The 17,867-nt window shown below is 36.2% G+C and overlaps 2 protein-coding genes across 2 annotated transcripts; both read left to right on the forward strand.

The window, feature by feature from the left end:
• The first annotated feature begins 3,543 nt into the window (after positions 1 to 3,543).
• Positions 3,544 to 6,185, forward strand: LOC125141084. The gene is made up of 4 exons (XM_047812788.1): positions 3,544 to 4,706; positions 5,073 to 5,154; positions 5,382 to 5,675; positions 5,814 to 6,185. The coding sequence occupies exons 1-4, from the start codon at positions 4,549 to 4,551 to the stop codon at positions 5,919 to 5,921; spliced, it is 642 nt and encodes a 213-aa protein (XP_047668744.1). The 5' UTR covers positions 3,544 to 4,548; the 3' UTR covers positions 5,922 to 6,185.
• Positions 6,186 to 6,786: 601 nt separating this feature from the next.
• Positions 6,787 to 14,716, forward strand: prokr1b (prokineticin receptor 1b). The gene is made up of 3 exons (XM_027165888.2): positions 6,787 to 6,898; positions 11,484 to 12,130; positions 13,477 to 14,716. Exons 2-3 carry the CDS (start codon positions 11,670 to 11,672, stop codon positions 14,159 to 14,161), a joined length of 1,146 nt encoding a protein of 381 aa, XP_027021689.1. The 5' UTR covers positions 6,787 to 6,898; positions 11,484 to 11,669; the 3' UTR covers positions 14,162 to 14,716.
• Positions 14,717 to 17,867: the final 3,151 nt, after the last annotated feature.

The following is a 17,867-nucleotide window of genomic DNA, read 5'->3' on the forward strand; positions in this document are numbered from 1 at the left end:
TGTACTTTGCTTTAAGGAGGCTGTGTTCTTTGTGCCCTTTCAGACTGAACACAATTACCACTGACCAGAGAGCAACAAAGCAAGGATGTAGGACATGTGTGAATTCATGTTCATATGGTTTGGAAGGAATGTTTTGCATTTGATACAGCAATGTGAATATATTTCATCAGAGGTAGAATAATGAGAATGTGAGTTTGCCAGAGGTCAATGGTTTCAGATAAAAAAAAGCCCAGCAATGTCATGAATACACATCTGTGTCCTGTATCCTGTAATGCATTTCAGGAGAGTCTATTTCATCACAATCACTCCCACCCACAAAACCAGCATAACTATTGACCTACAATAGAAAATTAATTCTCTCTCTCTCTCTCTCTCTCTCTCTCTCTCTCTCTCTCTCTCTCTCTCTCTCTCTCTCTCTCTCTCTCTCTCTCTCTCTCTCTCTCTCTCTCTCTCTCTCTCTCTCTCTCTCTCTCTCTCTCTCTCTCTGTGCATGTGTCTTAAGATTGCCCCCTTGCCATTATTTTACCTCCATTATAATTCATGAAGCTGCACATTTTTTAAATGATCCATTTATATCCCGAATAAATGCAGCAGAATAAACAATCTTGAAAACAAGTTATACGGCTTTAGAAAAGACAGAATATAATATCCTTTTATATCACCACATTCCAAACCCCTGTTATTAATTGTGCTAAATAGCATTCCACAGAGTGCTACATGCGACTAGCGTTATAATTACTTGGAAACAAAAACACACTAGGTATTTCAATTCTTTTTTCTTTTCTTTCTCTCTTTTTCTTTTTTCTTTTTTTTTTTTTTTACATTTCTTTTAGTTGAAGAAATGGTACCTAGGTGACATAACACTTCCTGTCCATTTTATTAATAACTGCATGGATCTGTAAGAGTACTGGTGTTCCTAATAAAGTGGACAAGGGCTGTAATTTCATACAGTATGATTTAGAGATTTATTTATTGAATAAATGAAATATGTAATTTATACTTATTACAGAACACAAAATTTTACTCTCAAACATACCAAATGATAGCTGTTTGTAATCGAAGCCTCATCTAGAATTCAGTTTTTTTGTAAACAAGTTTGCCTTAGCATCCATTAAGACAAAATCTTCCTTGTAACATTGTGGATCAGTTTGATCTCTCTCATCAAAAGGTACTGTTTCCAGCATTGATGCAAACACTGCTGTCCTTCTCCATTGTATCTTGATGTGGCATGCAGGTGCATTGAGATTAAAGAGACTGAGATGAACAGTACAATCAGTGGTTTAACCTCCAGACTTAACATGAATCAGACCAAGTATGACTCAAATGATATATGTACAGAATGTGGCATCTCTAACCAGCAGTTAAACATCCTCAGAGGCAGAAACATTTCCCATGAGGTTTTTATTTTATTTTATTTTTTTAAAGCTGTCTTACGTGATCATTCATTTCTCTGTTTTAATCCACTGCAAAATTTCCAACGCAATTTTATATCATTACTGTTCACAGATTAATAACATTACATTATGTTGTATGTTACATTATGAAAATACTCAGCATGAATTAGGCTACATTACTATACACCCTCTGACCTCACCACAAGCAACCAATAATTAATGGCAGAGTGTTTGTGGGTAAATCATATTGCAGGGGACAGGATTTAGAAAATATAGATGGGGAAAAACTAATGCACTGTTCAACTAAATAAAATCTTTTTTCTATCAAACATAGATATTCAGCTGAAGGTTATACGAAGAGTGAGAGCCAAATGTGTTTTTTTACTCTTTTTCCCAAAAGAGATTTACAACCTTACAACAAAATATGTTTAGTGCTTATTAAAACAAAGCACAAAATGTGTAAATCAGTACTTTAGATGACTAATAGAAAGTATTTTAAGATTGTGAGTGATGCTGGAGAGACTTCCAGCTACTGCATTAGGTGGTCCAGTGTAACAAATCCCACACTCTGGCTGAAACCATCCATCTGGCCAAGGACTATATGTCACTGTTCCCAGACCAAGGAATGCTGTGCACCATTTTGCCCACCCTTAAAACTCTATCTACACCAGAACAGCATCAAAACAATCTTCTGCTGTGATTTCTGATTTCCCTCCTGTATGAGGTGTTGTAGGGGCCCATGTCTCTGCACTCCCTTGGTCCAGAGATGTCAAAGTACATAACTGGAAGAAAAACTTAAATTTTAAAATGTTTACCAGAATTCAGCAATAGCAATTTGGCTTTTATTTATTTTTTAAACTTTAATATGCATCAGTACCATAAGTGATGTGTTTCAGTACAATGCAAATGGTTTTCCTGCGACATCATTACAAAGAGAGAAAGAAACTTAATCACTGTTTTTTAGATCACCGTAGTGAATGTATATTCTAAGAGTGCTTGACATCACTTTTACCTACTGTAATATGTTCACGTCTCTGCCACCTCAAAAGATGAAAGCCAGTTTAAACATCCTGTATTAATTCACAGCTGAGATGAGAGGAACTTTGAAGAGTACCATGCATTAGTGAACTAATTGTGTGTATTAAAATATAAAAAATTGAATATATTTGGTAGAGATGTCATAAGAGATGTCAGGAGAAAATATACTGTTTTAATAAACAGTATAGAATAGGTCGTATATTTAAATGAATGTGTATGACAAAAGCGGAATAACACAACATGTATTTGGTAGATTTGTCAAACTGATGTATACGATGCCTCTAGGATATACATCCCGGGATACGATCCTGATCCACTTTGTCCATGACTATAATTAAGCACTTACTGAAGATGGTATAAATAATCTGTACTCTTATGTTAATCGGTATGATGTCACAGGGAATAGTGTTCTTGTCTCAAACGTTCAGAGTCGCTGTTTCAATCCTGAGCTTGGGTTACTGTTGCATGGGCTTTTTATACTTTTCTCTGATGTTAAATTGCAAATAGCAAATAGGTGTGAATGTATTTGTGCATGATTCCCAGCCATGGACTGGTGTCTAGTCTGTGGTGACCCTTCCTGCCTTACAAACAGTGTACATGCGATAGGTTCCAGATCCACAGTGATCATGATGAAAATAAAGCACTTACTGATGAATGAATAAATCTGTTATGTATAAGTTTCTTTTTTAAGTTGGCTTTAAAAATATTATATTGTATTGTATTGTGTGTTGCCTGTTGTGATTATCTGAATATCACCAACTCATTACAGTCATGGAAATTGAAGGCAGTTTCAGAAAACAATAGAGAGATTTTAATGAGAACATGTGGGCTTTAGGGAACTCAGTAATGCTGCAATGTAGTAAAGAGCAAAAACACACTTTTTTCTGTGAGAATCTTGATGTTGCTCTGTAATGAGTCTGTCTGTGTTCTCCTTTGTTTCTGCCTGCTGTCATTCCCTGCTGTTAATTGTTGACCCCGCCCGCCTATTTGTTACCATGGACATTAATTGCACTCAATCTCTTCCCCAGGTGTTTTGTCTTAGTCTTTGTTTGTCTCCGTCTTGTGATTGGTTCTCGTTCACTGAATGCACTCTCTGTTTTGTTCACTTCCCAGTTGTGAGTCGTTGTTAGTATGCGCTGTGCTGTCTGTTCATGGCTCTGTTCCTGTTCCCTGTCCTGCTCAGTGTCAGATCTGTTTTTGCCTGCTTGTTTGTTTCCTGTTTTTTGCCCATTAAAGGAGTAACTGCAAATGGATCCGCATTCACCTGTGACTAACCGTGACATCCACTTTATTTGAACTCAACTCACTGAAGTCTATGTTTGTCACAGATAGCTCTTTATACCTTGCATCCTCCTCTACTAACAGGAATATCTCACTAACTTCAAGTACATATTGTAATCCATGTTATCATAGAAGCAAACACCAAAGCCCCGAAATCTCTTAAAGGTGTTTAGCTGGTGACTACGAAGCTGGTGAATATAAGGTCATACTACATTTTTATACAAAACTTTACATGTAAAGCTATTTAATGAACCATCATGACCTGCATGGCTGAGGTTATTATCATCCTGGAAGAGAGCTTGCTTCTACCAGGATAGAAATATGTGATAGTTTTGACCTTCTGAGGACATTTGTATAGTCCTTAAAAATATCAAATAAGTATCATTGTAACCATAGCTTTAATTAGCTGCATTAATACAGTATTTCACAATTGCTAAAACACAACCCCATTCTCTGAACCCAATGCTCAGTGTCCTAAACCCATTTGTCGAATCAGTCACTTTGTAGGCAAAACCTTAAACAAGTTCAGGTAGTTAAGACACTCTTTGCAAATCTCATCCACTCTTTTTGCAACTCTAAACACATTCTTACTCACTAAAACACATTTTGCACTGTGTTGAAAAATTGTAAATACATGTGGCAAAAGTTAAACACAACTACAACACAGCTGTCATTGTTTACACACAACTCAAAATTGTTCACACTTGTTACTGATGATGTTATCAAATCAGTTGTCTAGTATATAAGCCAGTTCAGAGGTGGCCCGGGTACGTTGTGTTGATACCACAATGGATGGAAACAATGTGAGAGGAAGAGGAGGAAGAGTACAAAGACAATGAAGAGCAAGACCAAGAATAGTAATTTCAGATCAACTGTGATAGACCATGTTCTTGCTCATGGAAAGAAAATGAGGGAAGCAGGACAAAGAGTACAATTCAATTTGTCCAAATTCTCTGTGGCCACCATAATCAGGACATTCAGAGAAGAGAACAGGTAAATGTTTTGTTTTTCTAATTTGTGCGACTGAAAGTTTACTGTATACATTTGATGTAGCACATCAATTTGTCAATAGAAAGGGTAGTGGGGGAAAAAAGAAAAAAGATTTACAATACATTTTACATATAAATGTGATGTCCATTACTATTGTTTTTGTATGTATACATTTGTAAGAGCATTTTACCTTTTGTAGAATTGCAAGACTCCTTTGTTCTCCCAACAGCAAGAGGCTCTCATTGTTGATATGGTCCATCAAAACAATGTCATCTGAAATACAGCAAAGACTTGTAGAAGACAATGTAAATTTTGAATGTATCAACAGTGTCAGCCTTTCTACCATTTCCCTTGTCCTCTACACAACAGGGTAAGCATGAAGCAAGTGTACAGAGTACCCTTTGAGCGCAATTCAGAAAGGGACAAAGATCTCCGATATCAGTATGTGCAAGTAAGTGTACACTTTCAGCATTGATGCTTACAGTACTAGTTTGTAACCTACAGTTATTGTCCTATAATGTTACTGTAACTGCACTATATTGTAGTGTATGTAAATCAGGAGTGCATATACATACACTTTTGCAGAAGTATGTCTTTCTGTAACACTTACAAAACTATTTATTTAGAGGGTGTTTGAAATAGATTCCATGGAAAGGCCCCATGAAAATATTTTTGTAGTTGAAGCAGGGTTCAATCTGGCGGAGGAGAAGGAGAGGCTGGAACAGAATTGGCCAACGTGCCATTGTGGAAGTCTCTGGTCACGGTGGTGGCAATGTCACCCTATGTGCAGCCATAAGCAATGGGACGGTTCTCCACCGTCATGCAACCCTGGGGCATATAACACTGACCATCTTCTTACATTTCTTCGGGATGTTTTGTTTGAACGTGAGCAGCAGGATCATCAGCAAGCAGTGCATCCTGTCTATGTTGTGGTTTGGGACAATATCAGCTTTCACTGTGGTGTCAGAATACGTGAGTGGTTCAACATCAACCAGCGATTCGTGAATGTTTGCCTTTCACCATACAGCCCGTTCCCCAACCCCATTTTTCTCTGCGTGGCGATGTAAGGTCTATGACGGTAACCCATATACAAGGGTAAATCTTTTACAGGCACTGGAATTGGCCTGTGATGACAGGTGTGGAGTGTTGTCAAGCCTGGATCCGGCACACGAGAGGGTTCCTCCCCCGTTGCCTAGAAAGGGACAACATTGCATGTGATGTGGACGAAGTCCGGATGCTGAGGCAGAATGAGTCTTTCATTGACTTTGATTTTGCAATAGCATAATATTTTGTATAATACACTTTTCATTTAGAGTTGTCTTTGTTCTTTGGGTTTACTTTATTTTTATGCTGAAAATACAGAAATTCAATACTGTATTACTTGCAGTACTTACAGTATGCAATATATTTGCTGTACCGAGTTGTGAATTATTTACTTTTATTTATGGCAAAATTATTTTCTAAATGCAATAAACATTTTTTTCTCTGGACGCTGTGTTCTCAATTTTTTTGATGTAGTGTCTAATGAATGCTGATGAGTGTTTATATATTGACTGGCTGTGTTTATGTTTTGAAAGCATTGTTTGATTTTGAGCACAGATCAAATGGTTTTGAGGCAAGTGTTTGATTTTGCCAGAAGAGTCAAGGGTTTTGTGTATAAAGTTTTGAGAATATGGGTGAAGGTTTCAAGAAATGTGTTCTAGCAATTGTGAAATACTGTAATACTATCAGACGGAAAATCTTCAGAAGAAGAAAAAGACAGGCATGTATGTGACACTCTTTCCATCTTATTTATTTTTAATAAAGAAAAAAAAAAAAGAACGAATTTAACCACATGAACCAACCACCCTGCTCTTTAGCTTTAGGATGAGAGAGAGAGAGAGAGAGAGAGAGAGAGAGAGAGAGAGAGAGAGACAGACAGACAGAGAGAGAGAGAGAGATAGCCTCACCCGTATCTTCCCACACATGAACTCTCTCTCTCTCTCTCTCTCTCTCTCTCTCTCTCTCTCTCTTTCTGTCTGTCTGTCTGTCTGTCTCTCTCGCTCTCCACACACACACACACACACACACACACACACACACACACACACACACACACACACACACACACACACACACACAGAGCGCATCTGACCGTATTTCCTTCAGCACAAGAAGCGAGATAGGAATTGTTCCGGAATTCTTCGGGAAAAAAGGTGAGGTGTAAATTTTCCAGCACTGATTTAAAATGAACACTAAGTGAAGGATGGTGTTTAATAACCTTAAATTGTGTCTGCACACTTTATAATAACTAGCATTTCTTAACACTCTTTTTTTCTAGTGTTTTTAGTGTTTTACGGTTTTGTTTTTTTCAGCGTTTCATTTTGTCAGAAATGACAAGAAATTATAATCATATATATATATATTAGTGTATATAACAGTTCATCATTTATTGGGATTTAGTCGGTACACATTGGGAGGATTAACGACGTGTACATAACGGTTTTTAGAAATATTATGGGCTTTTCTGCATTTTATAAATGTAATTATAAGTCTTGAATGGATCATGATGATATTTTATTTCATAAGAAATTCCTGCCTGATCTGAAGATCACATTAATGATTCGATTCTTCAAACTAAAATAAAGTATAAATGAATAAATAAAATTCATTTGATTTACATTTCAGAGCTGCGACGTTAGTACCATTTCAGACTTAAACTAAATTTTTTTCATTTTTATTTCTAATAATTAAATTAATGTGCTTTTCTGGTTGCTTCCAGATTTGTGCTCTGATATGTAAAAGTACACAACAGAATATAGTCTAACATTTAATAAAATAACACAGCTTCATCCAAGGTCAGATCTTTTGTGAATCACGTTCATCTATCTAAGAGCGACTCAGGATAAGGCGACCCTTAAATAGGAATAGATAAGTGCCCCAAAATGTCCTTTATGTCATTAATTATTTTGAAAGATGGGGAATGTACTGTATTGGCTGTCGTGCTTTATTTGAGCCTAAAATTGGCCTTGCATTGAGATCTAATGTATGATGAAAATAAAGCACTTACTGATGAATGAATAAATCTGTTATGTATAAGTTTTCTTTTTATGTTGGCTTCAAAAGTAACTTACTTTTAATGGGACCAAAAAAACATTTTACTAATGTTTATTTATGTGTTATACAAATGTCTGTCCTAGATCCCAAGTAGAAATTTGTGGTTTTGCGTAAGAATATTTTTATTTTTCACATACATGATATTTTCAAGAATCTCAGGGTTCAATTTATGTGCAATTTCTATGATATAACCATGTTTCAACTACAGAAAACAAAAAGTATCATTAACTGTAGTACAGGTGTGATTTGTGACTATGTGCAAATGTGCATGCTTCTCCTCATTTAAGCTTTACAGTAGGTAAATAAAGATACTTATACTTGCCAATCAATTCTACCAAAGCTTTAGCAATTCAAGGAGGGTTAAATAAAGGTAATTACATCATGCACAGTAAACATTCACGATACAAATCAGCAATTAGTGTTAAGCACCTGTTGAAACTTCTGATCATGTTAGATGTGCTAGGATTTTAAAGATTTCAGAACATTGCAAGTAGAAATTTCTAATGAATATCTCACAGGTACAGAAGACAAATACATAGAACAATCCAATACACTGATTCGTTTTACTGTGTTATGTTCTGGAAAAATCTGTAGTGTTCAAGAGAGCATTTAGATTAGAGCAACAGCTGAACTTTCAAAATGCCTATGAATCGATAAAGAAGGAACAATGAAACAATGAATGAAAACAACAGAATGTTATCAAGCAGCAATTATACTAAGCAAAGGTCAACATCTCACTATCAGCAACATAATTTAAAAAAAAAATGCACTATGCACAATATTTTTAAACAAGAAATAAAAACATGGGGTCACGGTGGCTTAGTGGTTAGCACTTTCGCCTCACATCTCCAGGGTTGGGGGTTCGATTCCCACCTCCACCTTGTGTGTGGAGTTTGCATGTTCTCCCCGTGCCTCGGGGGTTTCCTCCCCTGGTCCAAAGACATGCATGGTAGGTTGATTGGCATCTCTGGAAAATTGTCCGTAGTGTGTGATTGTGTGAGTGAATGAGAGTGTGTGTGTGCCCCGCGATGGTTTGGCACTCCGTCCAGGGTGTATCCTGCCTTGATGCCCAATGATGCCTGAGATAGGCACAGGCTCCACGAGATAAAGTTCGGATAAGCGGTAGAAAATGAATGAACGAATGAATGAATGAATGAATGAATGAATGAATGAAATAAAAACATATTTATGGCTTTAACCCCAGTCCTCTTTTCAACTGGGTTTGTTCATGCTAATGCTTTTGCTTATGATTCTTTGTCTTTTTGGCAAATTTCTGACAGATTTCACATAGAAACAGCACAACATCATAAATGATTGTGTGCCTTCACAAGCTTTCCAAAATATGAGAGAAATTGGCAAAATTATAGACATCTGCAAATGCAGATTTTCGGTATATATCTGTGAGAACAGGAAGAGTTAAAACAAATGTTTATTAACAGCTACCAAATTTTTAGTTAATAGTAATATTTCTGTAATATTCTTCTCAAAATTATTTGCAATAAAATTGGAACTTATGAAAAAACCAAACTACAAATTCAAAAGCAATGTAGGGTTTAATGTTACTTTGAACTGACTTTCTTATTGTTTTAATCACTAGGGCTATCCAGTTAGGACAAGCTGAAAATGTCAGTATTTGCCTTCAGAATGATTCATCCACCAAAATCCAGTCAGAGATGCTTATCACTTGTGGTTTTGCAAACAAAAGAGTTCAGCAGACACAATTAGCACAGCAGAGGGATCAAAACGGTTAAAAATCCTGTCCAAATAGGACATGATTGGTGGTCCTTATGTCCTTAGTGCATGTAGAGAAAATAAGCTGTAGGTAATGTAAATGCAGAAATCCATCCACCCAATTAAGTATCACATAATATTAGCATGTGCATACAGTATGCAGGTGCATTGCCGCCTTGTGGTCTACTAACAGCGCCAGCTACTGACTAGCAGGTAGTTTCTAAAGAGAACAATAGTAGCTATAATAGCATTCTTTGTGTCTTTATGTGGCTCTTTGTGCTTGCTTAAAGGGTCTTGCTGAGTGTGAGCAGAAAATCAAACACTGTTCTTCTTAGACTTTGAGCTCATTTTCAAGCCAGTGAGCAGTGTCAAGAAGAGCTTGGATTGACACTTGTAAGAGTTGAATATACTTCTTTAAATCTTATCTAAGGCCATCTGAGAGTTTAGTCAGGGGTCTTGTTAAAGTAGATCCACATTACAACTCATCATTGCCTATTCTCTCTAGTATGCTCACTGAAGAATGATTTCATATTGCAATCATACATCTCTTCTCCATTAATAACTAAAGCACTATGTGATATCGGAGGCAATTTACTTTACTTCCAGACAAATCAATGTTATTAACCATTACAAATATTTCTTATAGTACTCTCCTTATTCTAATTATTGGTGATATTGATTTTGATTATTTAATAACAAATCAAGCTTTTTGCATGTTGTAGACACCCACTTTAACTGGATGTCATGTATCAATGAGACGATCCCAGTGGCTTCTCTGTATAGTATAAAGTATATTATACATAATTGTAACCTATGGAAATATGCTGATGTAAACTTGCCCCCAACAGACGTGCCTGTGAGGCTGGTTCTCTTTTTAAACCTTTGGTCAATAAAAATTTCATTTACAATGATTGTTTTAAATGTGAGACATCCTAAATTCAGCCATTCAAGTTTCAGATCAAATTCTGGCCATTCAGACAGGATGATCTAATTTGATAAAAGTGGATTGTTTATGCCAGTCTTTAGATCTTTTTTATTTACCTGAGAAACTCACAACTCACAGGCACTTTATCCCTGGTTGTGGGTGATTAAATGCAAAAAGGCCAGAAATATTACATATGAAGATCTAATCAGATAACATATTTTAAGATAATTCACATTTAATGGTTAAAATCTGTCATATTAATCAGTGGCCCTAAGTACATGCCAAGCCTGTGTCGCTAGTCTTGACAGTTCCATGAAGCAAGTCAAAGCATTAGAGGTCTGTTTATAAGATTAATCAACCTGAATAAGAAATATGCTCTTATTCATTCTTTTTATTGCCATTGCTTCTTTCTACAAACAAATGTTATAAAAAAAAGAAGTTCCCAATAGAACACAACAGTTTTAAACAGCAAATATTAGGAATGTCTTGAAATAGGTTATGTTTTTGAGGGGAAAAAATGGGGTAATAAAAACTATAATCCATTATGTGTCTTGAGTAAGAATTAGTAGAACTTACATAGTCTATTAGAAAATGCTTTGTATATTGATTGATGAGTAGTTATTTTAAATGGTTTACTTGTTTTTTCACAGGAGACCATGTACATATTCTTTAAGCATGCTAATATAAAGCTTTTGGAGAAATATAGTAATATAGTTTGAATAGAAATATAGTTTGGGCAGCTTTTTATAGGATAGTTGCTATAGCAAGGGATTTGTGATCGTTAGATATTAATACAGTTTATAAATCACGTTAGCATCGATGAGGAGAAGTGGTCTAGAATGAGAGAAATATCTAACAGGAGAAAAAACAATCTAAAAAAACTAAGATAAAACGGGACCTGATCTTTTTATTAGTATTGAATTTTCCAGATACTGAAATTGACTGCATGATATTTGCTTTTAAATCTGAATTTGTATTTAAATCTGAAAAATGTAGTTAAATGCATATTTATATATTTACTATTACAGGGGAAATGTGTCTGAGAGCTGGATTAGAAGGATGTGGATTCTGCCATGAAAAAACCCCATCAATGTTGACTGGCGCTGTGACTGCTAACCGTAACCTAACATAACCTGACTAACCCAAGCAATGAAGAATTGAGGCAAAAAACAAAGAATATTTAAAACATTGTAATATTACAATACATTGTAATCATGACAAACATTACACATGTAGCAGTAGTGTTTGTAGACCCCCACAGCCAAGCACCCACAGATGAGCATGAGCCCTACCTAGACTTTTATGATATGGACTATGGGATTCCTGCCGAGGAAATGCCAGACACCACTCAGGGCCTGGCATATTTTGTGGCCACCATTGTTATCGGGGTGGTCCTTGTCTGCATCATGCTTGTGTGTGGCATCGGAAACTTCCTGTTTATAGCAACCCTGGCTCGCTACAAGAAGCTACGAAATCTCACCAATCTCCTGATCGCAAATTTGGCAGTCTCCGATTTTCTTGTGGCAGTTGTGTGCTGCCCTTTCTTGGTGGATTACTATGTGGTGAAACAGCTGTCCTGGGACCATGGAAAAGTGCTCTGTGCCTGCGTTAACTACCTCCGAACCGTGTCTCTGTACGTGTCCACCAATGCCTTATTGGCCATCGCTGTAGACAGGTTGGTGAAATTAAATATCAGTGTTCCCTGGTGGAGGATAATTGCATTTAGACAGACAGCCCTGAGGTGTGAGTCAATGTATTTCAAATGAAAGCCACCTGTCACTTAACCATGTGAGACATTTCTCTTGGACAGGTGTTTGGTTTGTTCACTATAGCTAAGGGATACTTAATGCTCATTAATGCATGAATGACACACAGTAAGTCAATCCTTTTAAGTCTCAGTGTATGCAAAATCTACTGCCGATATATGCCAGATATAAAACCTAAGAAATAACTTCATTACAGAAAGGTAGAATGTTGCTGATTACTGCTGTCATGAAATCTCTTTCAGAGTAGCTGTTCAAAGAGGATTGATACCAAAATCATTACAAAAATCATTCCAAAACTTGAATTATGCACTAGCATTATAACATTGTGCTGCACAGAGTAACATATTTCAGTATCACCAACCAATCAGAAGCATGATCCCACAAAAACTGGAATCGTTACAGCCCTGATCGTGATGTGTTCATAATCTAGATAATGTCTGTCTCATTTTCAGTGTAACTTATACTTCAAGGTTTTTTGATATATAGTTATACAGTATTTTAACCATTCATAAATAAACGAAATCAAGAAGAATTGGGCTTTATAACGAAGTGGTGACTCTTGACCACTTTATCCATCTTGTTCTGTTTTTTGGGCTCTGACACAACAAATCTTATGCTTTTTACACATTTTTTTAACAAACTATATCACTGGATAATACTGACAAGCCTGAAAAATAAACAATTAGTTTACATTATACTATAATAATTTACTTCGAATCCTTTAAATTTTACATTACTAAATCTTTACTATTGTGGTGTTTACAAACTTACTACCATCTCAATTTATTGACATTAATTTTGCACTAATCATAGAAAAAGACTGATAAGATGTCAGATGTTAAAATCGCTCTTAAAAAATGTGTTTTTTTTTTTTTCCTGTATATGGCAGCATTGTTTTCTTATCATTACAGTCCATGTTGACCGTCTAGGAGGTAGACAATTTTATAACAGAACATAAAGCTATGTTGAAAATGTTCCTTTGTGCAGCTGTTAATAAACTTGAACACAATGGCCATTTATGTTTAAAGTTAGGCTAGGATACGACACAAAATAGTCTTCGGAAGATTTTTTTTTATACCTTTTAATGTGATTAAAGTTTGGGTAATGTATAATTACTACTGTTTGTTTGCACTTTATAGCACAATGAACTATGCATAGCCAGCTGAAATAACCCATGAGGTAGTGTTGTAACAGAATAATGCAGAGGAAGATTACAATAATAATACTGTCTATTATAATAATAATGTATTTTCAGGTACATGGCAATCATTCACCCATTAAGGCCCAGGATGAAACATCAGACTGCATACTGTTTGATAACAGGTGTGTGGGTTGTTCCAGTCATCATCTCCATACCTTCTGCTTACTTTACATCTGCAACCAAAGTACCTTATGGTGCCAATCGCAGTAAAACCTTCTGTGCTCAGATCTGGACAGTGGACCAGCAGCTTTACTACCGTTCCTACTTCCTTTTCATTTTTGCTGTGGAGTTCCTGTGCCCAGTCCTGAGCATGGCACTGTGCTACATGCGCATCTCCAGGGAGCTTTGGTTCAAAAGCGTGCCTGGTTTCCCGACAGATCAGATCCGGAAGCGCTTGCGTTGCCGGAGAAAGACAGTCATGGTGCTTATTGGGATCCTCACGGCATACATTCTCTGCTGGGCTCCTTATTACGGCTACACCATCCTGCGTGACTTTTATCCGACGCTCATCTCCAGGGAGAAGAATTCACTGGTAGCGTTTTACATTATCGAGTGCATTGCCATGAGCAACAGTATGATCAACACCTTCTGCTTCGTCAGCGTGAAGAATAACACAGCAGTGTACTTCAAGAGGATTGTGCTGCTACGCTGGAAATCCACTTACACTGCTAGGAAGACGGATGTGAGGACACTGTCCATGCCTGTGACTGAGGAAATTGATTGCATACAGCTGGGATAAAAAAAAATTGTAGATTTGCAGCCGATTTTGGAGATCTTATCTGGAGATCTCACCTAGCTGTAAATTTGACATTAGGAAATCCATCATATGGCTTAGCCTTTGCTTTTGCAGTGTTGACGATCTTTGGCAGATCTACTGAATGTAATCAAATAAACAAACAAAAAGGTTTTCATTAACTAGTTCAGTTTTATCTACAACACATTGGATTTATTTCAAGCAAATTCTCATTTAAGTCACAATCATTGTTTACTTACTGTTAAGTATCTCTGTCTGTGTTGGTAAGTTGTACAGTGGTTTTGGTAATAAAAGTCCTTTTTCTCAGTGAAAATGAGAATCATATTTAATGGTTTATCAATTAAACCCAATTGGTGTTTTTTTTGTTTGTCTGTTTGTTGTATTATTTTCTTGAGTGCCTCTAAGTAGATTTATAATGCAGTGTTAATTATAAAATATAGTTGTTAGTAGATCGCTTCAAGTGGATTTCTGATTAACTTAGACAAACTGACCAATGGTTTATGTCTAGGAGCTCATGACTTTTGTATTGTCTCTTGTGCATGACGTTAAGACAAATAAATTTAAACCTGAGATGAAAATGTCCTCTTACACTAGTGTCTTATTCACATCTTATTTGAGTTGTCACATACATATTTACCTTTAAACAACAGTAGATGCGTATGTTCTCTGTTTAGAGGCACACATTTCATGTTGTCTAATAGAATTAGTCATTATACTAATCTCATCTGTTGCCCTGTCAGTATGTCTATTAACACAGACTGATTTTATTGCACTCATTCGTCTTTTTCTGGCCTTTCCTGGTTCAGGGTCTAATGAAAACATGCATACGTGGATTCTGAGAAGGTCCAACATGCTCTTGCTAGTACTACAAATTTATAGGTGGTGTAGCTCGATTTTAATTCTTTAAAATCCATCTTGAAATCCACACTATGTAATTATTAATAGTGGTGCTCCTTTTTTACCATCCCAAGCAAAATCTGATATTTGGCAACACAGTTGTTGAAAATATTACATAAGTAAAGATTTTTTCCCCTCCTCAACTTTCAATAATTTACAAAGATGGCTGTTTGTTATTTCTCTGGTATTTGAAACTGTCCCCACAAAAAACAACATATGTTTAAACTCAAAAGTGGGATATTAAAAATGTTCTGCCTCTTTGGAGGCATACTGAGCCTGATTGTTAAATCATGGTGACAAAACAGCAGTAAAAACAATCTAACTGCAAGAAGACAGTCAGAGGAAAATATATCAGGTTTATATATATATATAAAATATTGTAACCCTCATTAGCTGGGGGCAATGTGATGCTAAAAGGCCACAGGAGACGTCACATGCATGTCTCAGATGCATCAATCATCATGGTGGCCTGAGGTCAGATGACTCGGTTCAACTTACAAAGGAAGCTTCTTAGGATTTCTGTCTATGATTAACCTCACTGGGGTGACTCACTGTACACTGATGCAGTGAAAAGTAGCACCCGTACCCAGAATTGGTGTCACAGATTGCTGATGTTTGGCATTTCACAGCTGGACCTTTTAACCAATGTCAAGTGAATTAATTTTTGAATGAAATTCTCCATAGCAGAGCAGAGATGCAGATCTCAAATGGATGAGAAGATTTGGCACCCTAGCCAGGTCACCTGTGCCTGTGGGTTTGAAGCACAGACTGAGGACTGCAACCAACAGCAGATCAAGAAGCCCTCTTAAACACAAGAGCCTCAAGTGCATGGACCTTAGGTGGAAATTGCCCTGTGAATGGTGTGCACCTCATCGACTGAATCCGTTGCACTAAGAACTTATAGATGCTTATAGATGATAAATTCTCATCCATGCTTTATGTGCATGTTGTTTCCATTGTGATGGGTCACCATGGATGATATAAACATCAGTAAAATTATTATGACCTTTTTGTAAAGGGCCTGCATCCAGCAAGAATGTGTTTGGATTACATGGATTTGGACATAAGAATGGGACTGTTGGCAGTGCTATGTAGTTTTTCCTATCCACTTTTGGTGGAACATTTTTGCTTGTATTTTCTTTCCTAGCTCATGAATAAGAAGCCTGATAAATGAAAAGCCATTATCATCACCACTGGGAGGCACTATTATTGGGATATTTGGGATTCACTCAGTTCTATTGCTTTAGCACTAGACTTTAGCACTTTCACTTAATTACATAGATAAAGTTAACTGAACCAAGTCTAACACCTCTGTATTTAAACTAAAGGCTTGCTGTTCATAGCAAGGAGGCTCATGTCACATCGCAGGAAGGAAACCAAGACCCTTTTTTATTAATTCTAACTGATTACTAAACAATTGGACCCCCAACATGCATAATGATCACTGTTTTTTAAATACATTTAGTCTCGAGACTGAAGATTGGAGGAAGACAAGTGCTCAAACTTTAAGTTAGGGCCCAGGTGACTTGCCAAAAGATCCAATGGTATTGTTATATGATGACAGAGTACTCAGGTATTTTTAACTTTCTGAATTTTTTTCACTTAACCCCCATGTTCAGTCTTTAAAAGTATTTGCTTGTTCTCTCAAGATGCTAGACTATTTTGATGCTGGATTTTATAGCATCCTTACATAGTGCTTGCTGGGCTTAGTTTGGTGCCTGATATGTTGTCAGTTTAAATGTCTCTCAGCATGTGCCTGCTAAGTACCTATGTGTCGCAACTAATGCAGACTATTTAGTTTGATAGAGTCTTGCTGTATCTAATAACTCTTGTCCTGTCTTGGTTTTATGAGCAGTTGAACATGAGCAACACTGATTTATCTAACAGCAGATTATTGCCTATCCTAGGCAGTGGAAAAGAAAATTCATCTAAAAAATCAATGAGCATGGTTCAAGAAATTTATCTAGATGAGAACATGTGGAATTTGCAAAGCTTATACCAAAAGAAGTGAAGTTAAAAGAAATAAAAAATATGCGTGGTATATAAATTAACCTTCATTGTAATATCTTTAGAAATAAATAACCAAAATTAAATATCTGTTTTAATGGAAATAGAATTCAATAAAAAACAAAAATTACAAAATAAACACAATTTCAGATTGCAGGAATTACAGGAAATTACTAATTAATTTTCTAACAAAAATAGAGAATCATCTTTGAAATTTCTCTTCTATTATATTCATATTAACATATGGCATGTTTAGAGTGTTTAATGGAAAGGGACTTTTTTTGACAGTGTTTCACTGTGTTAATTTTTCTTCATTTGCTGGCGATAGGAAAGTTTGTCAGTTGTGTTTTCAGGAAACATCCAAATGACAGTTTAAAAGCAGTGCAGTGTTTCTCTAAAATATATTGAGTCCAACTCAGCTTAAAAAAAATGTGCTTTTATTCAGTGTTCAGCGAGAGACTCACATGGTTCTGTTTAGGATAACACACCAATCTTGGTAACTACTGTATATCATAGATTAAATTTTTTTAATGGCTTGTTGTGTATGCATACATTAACTGTTGAGATAAGAACACATATTTATAGAACAGGACTAAACTCAATTAGACCTAAAAATATTGTACATTTATGGGCTAATTTTGGCCAGATTTTGATGATGGGGAATATATTTATTATTGCTGTGTTTTGATAAATATTTTATGCAGTCTTCCCATAAAGAAGTGCTGGTGTTTATTATCCGTTTCATTCACATTCACACAAATGCATGACCTGTTTGCTGTGTACATGT

Source organism: Tachysurus fulvidraco, chromosome 4 (assembly GCF_022655615.1).
Source record: "Tachysurus fulvidraco isolate hzauxx_2018 chromosome 4, HZAU_PFXX_2.0, whole genome shotgun sequence".
NCBI lineage: Eukaryota > Metazoa > Chordata > Actinopteri > Siluriformes > Bagridae > Tachysurus > Tachysurus fulvidraco.

Bases quoted from the DNA above. Each gene is read 5' to 3' on its own strand.
- LOC125141084 (XM_047812788.1), top strand. From the start codon at position 4,549: ATGAAGAGCAAGACCAAGAATAGTAATTTCAGATCAACTGTGATAGAC. The intron at 5,155-5,381 runs GTAAGTGTACAC...ATATTTTTGTAG, and splicing joins TCCGATATCAGTATGTGCAA to TTGAAGCAGGGTTCAATCTG. The intron at 5,676-5,813 runs GTGAGTGGTTCA...AATCTTTTACAG, and splicing joins TCACTGTGGTGTCAGAATAC to GCACTGGAATTGGCCTGTGA.
- prokr1b (XM_027165888.2), top strand. From the start codon at position 11,670: ATGACAAACATTACACATGTAGCAGTAGTGTTTGTAGACCCCCACAGC. The intron at 12,131-13,476 runs GTTGGTGAAATT...ATGTATTTTCAG, and splicing joins TTGGCCATCGCTGTAGACAG to GTACATGGCAATCATTCACC.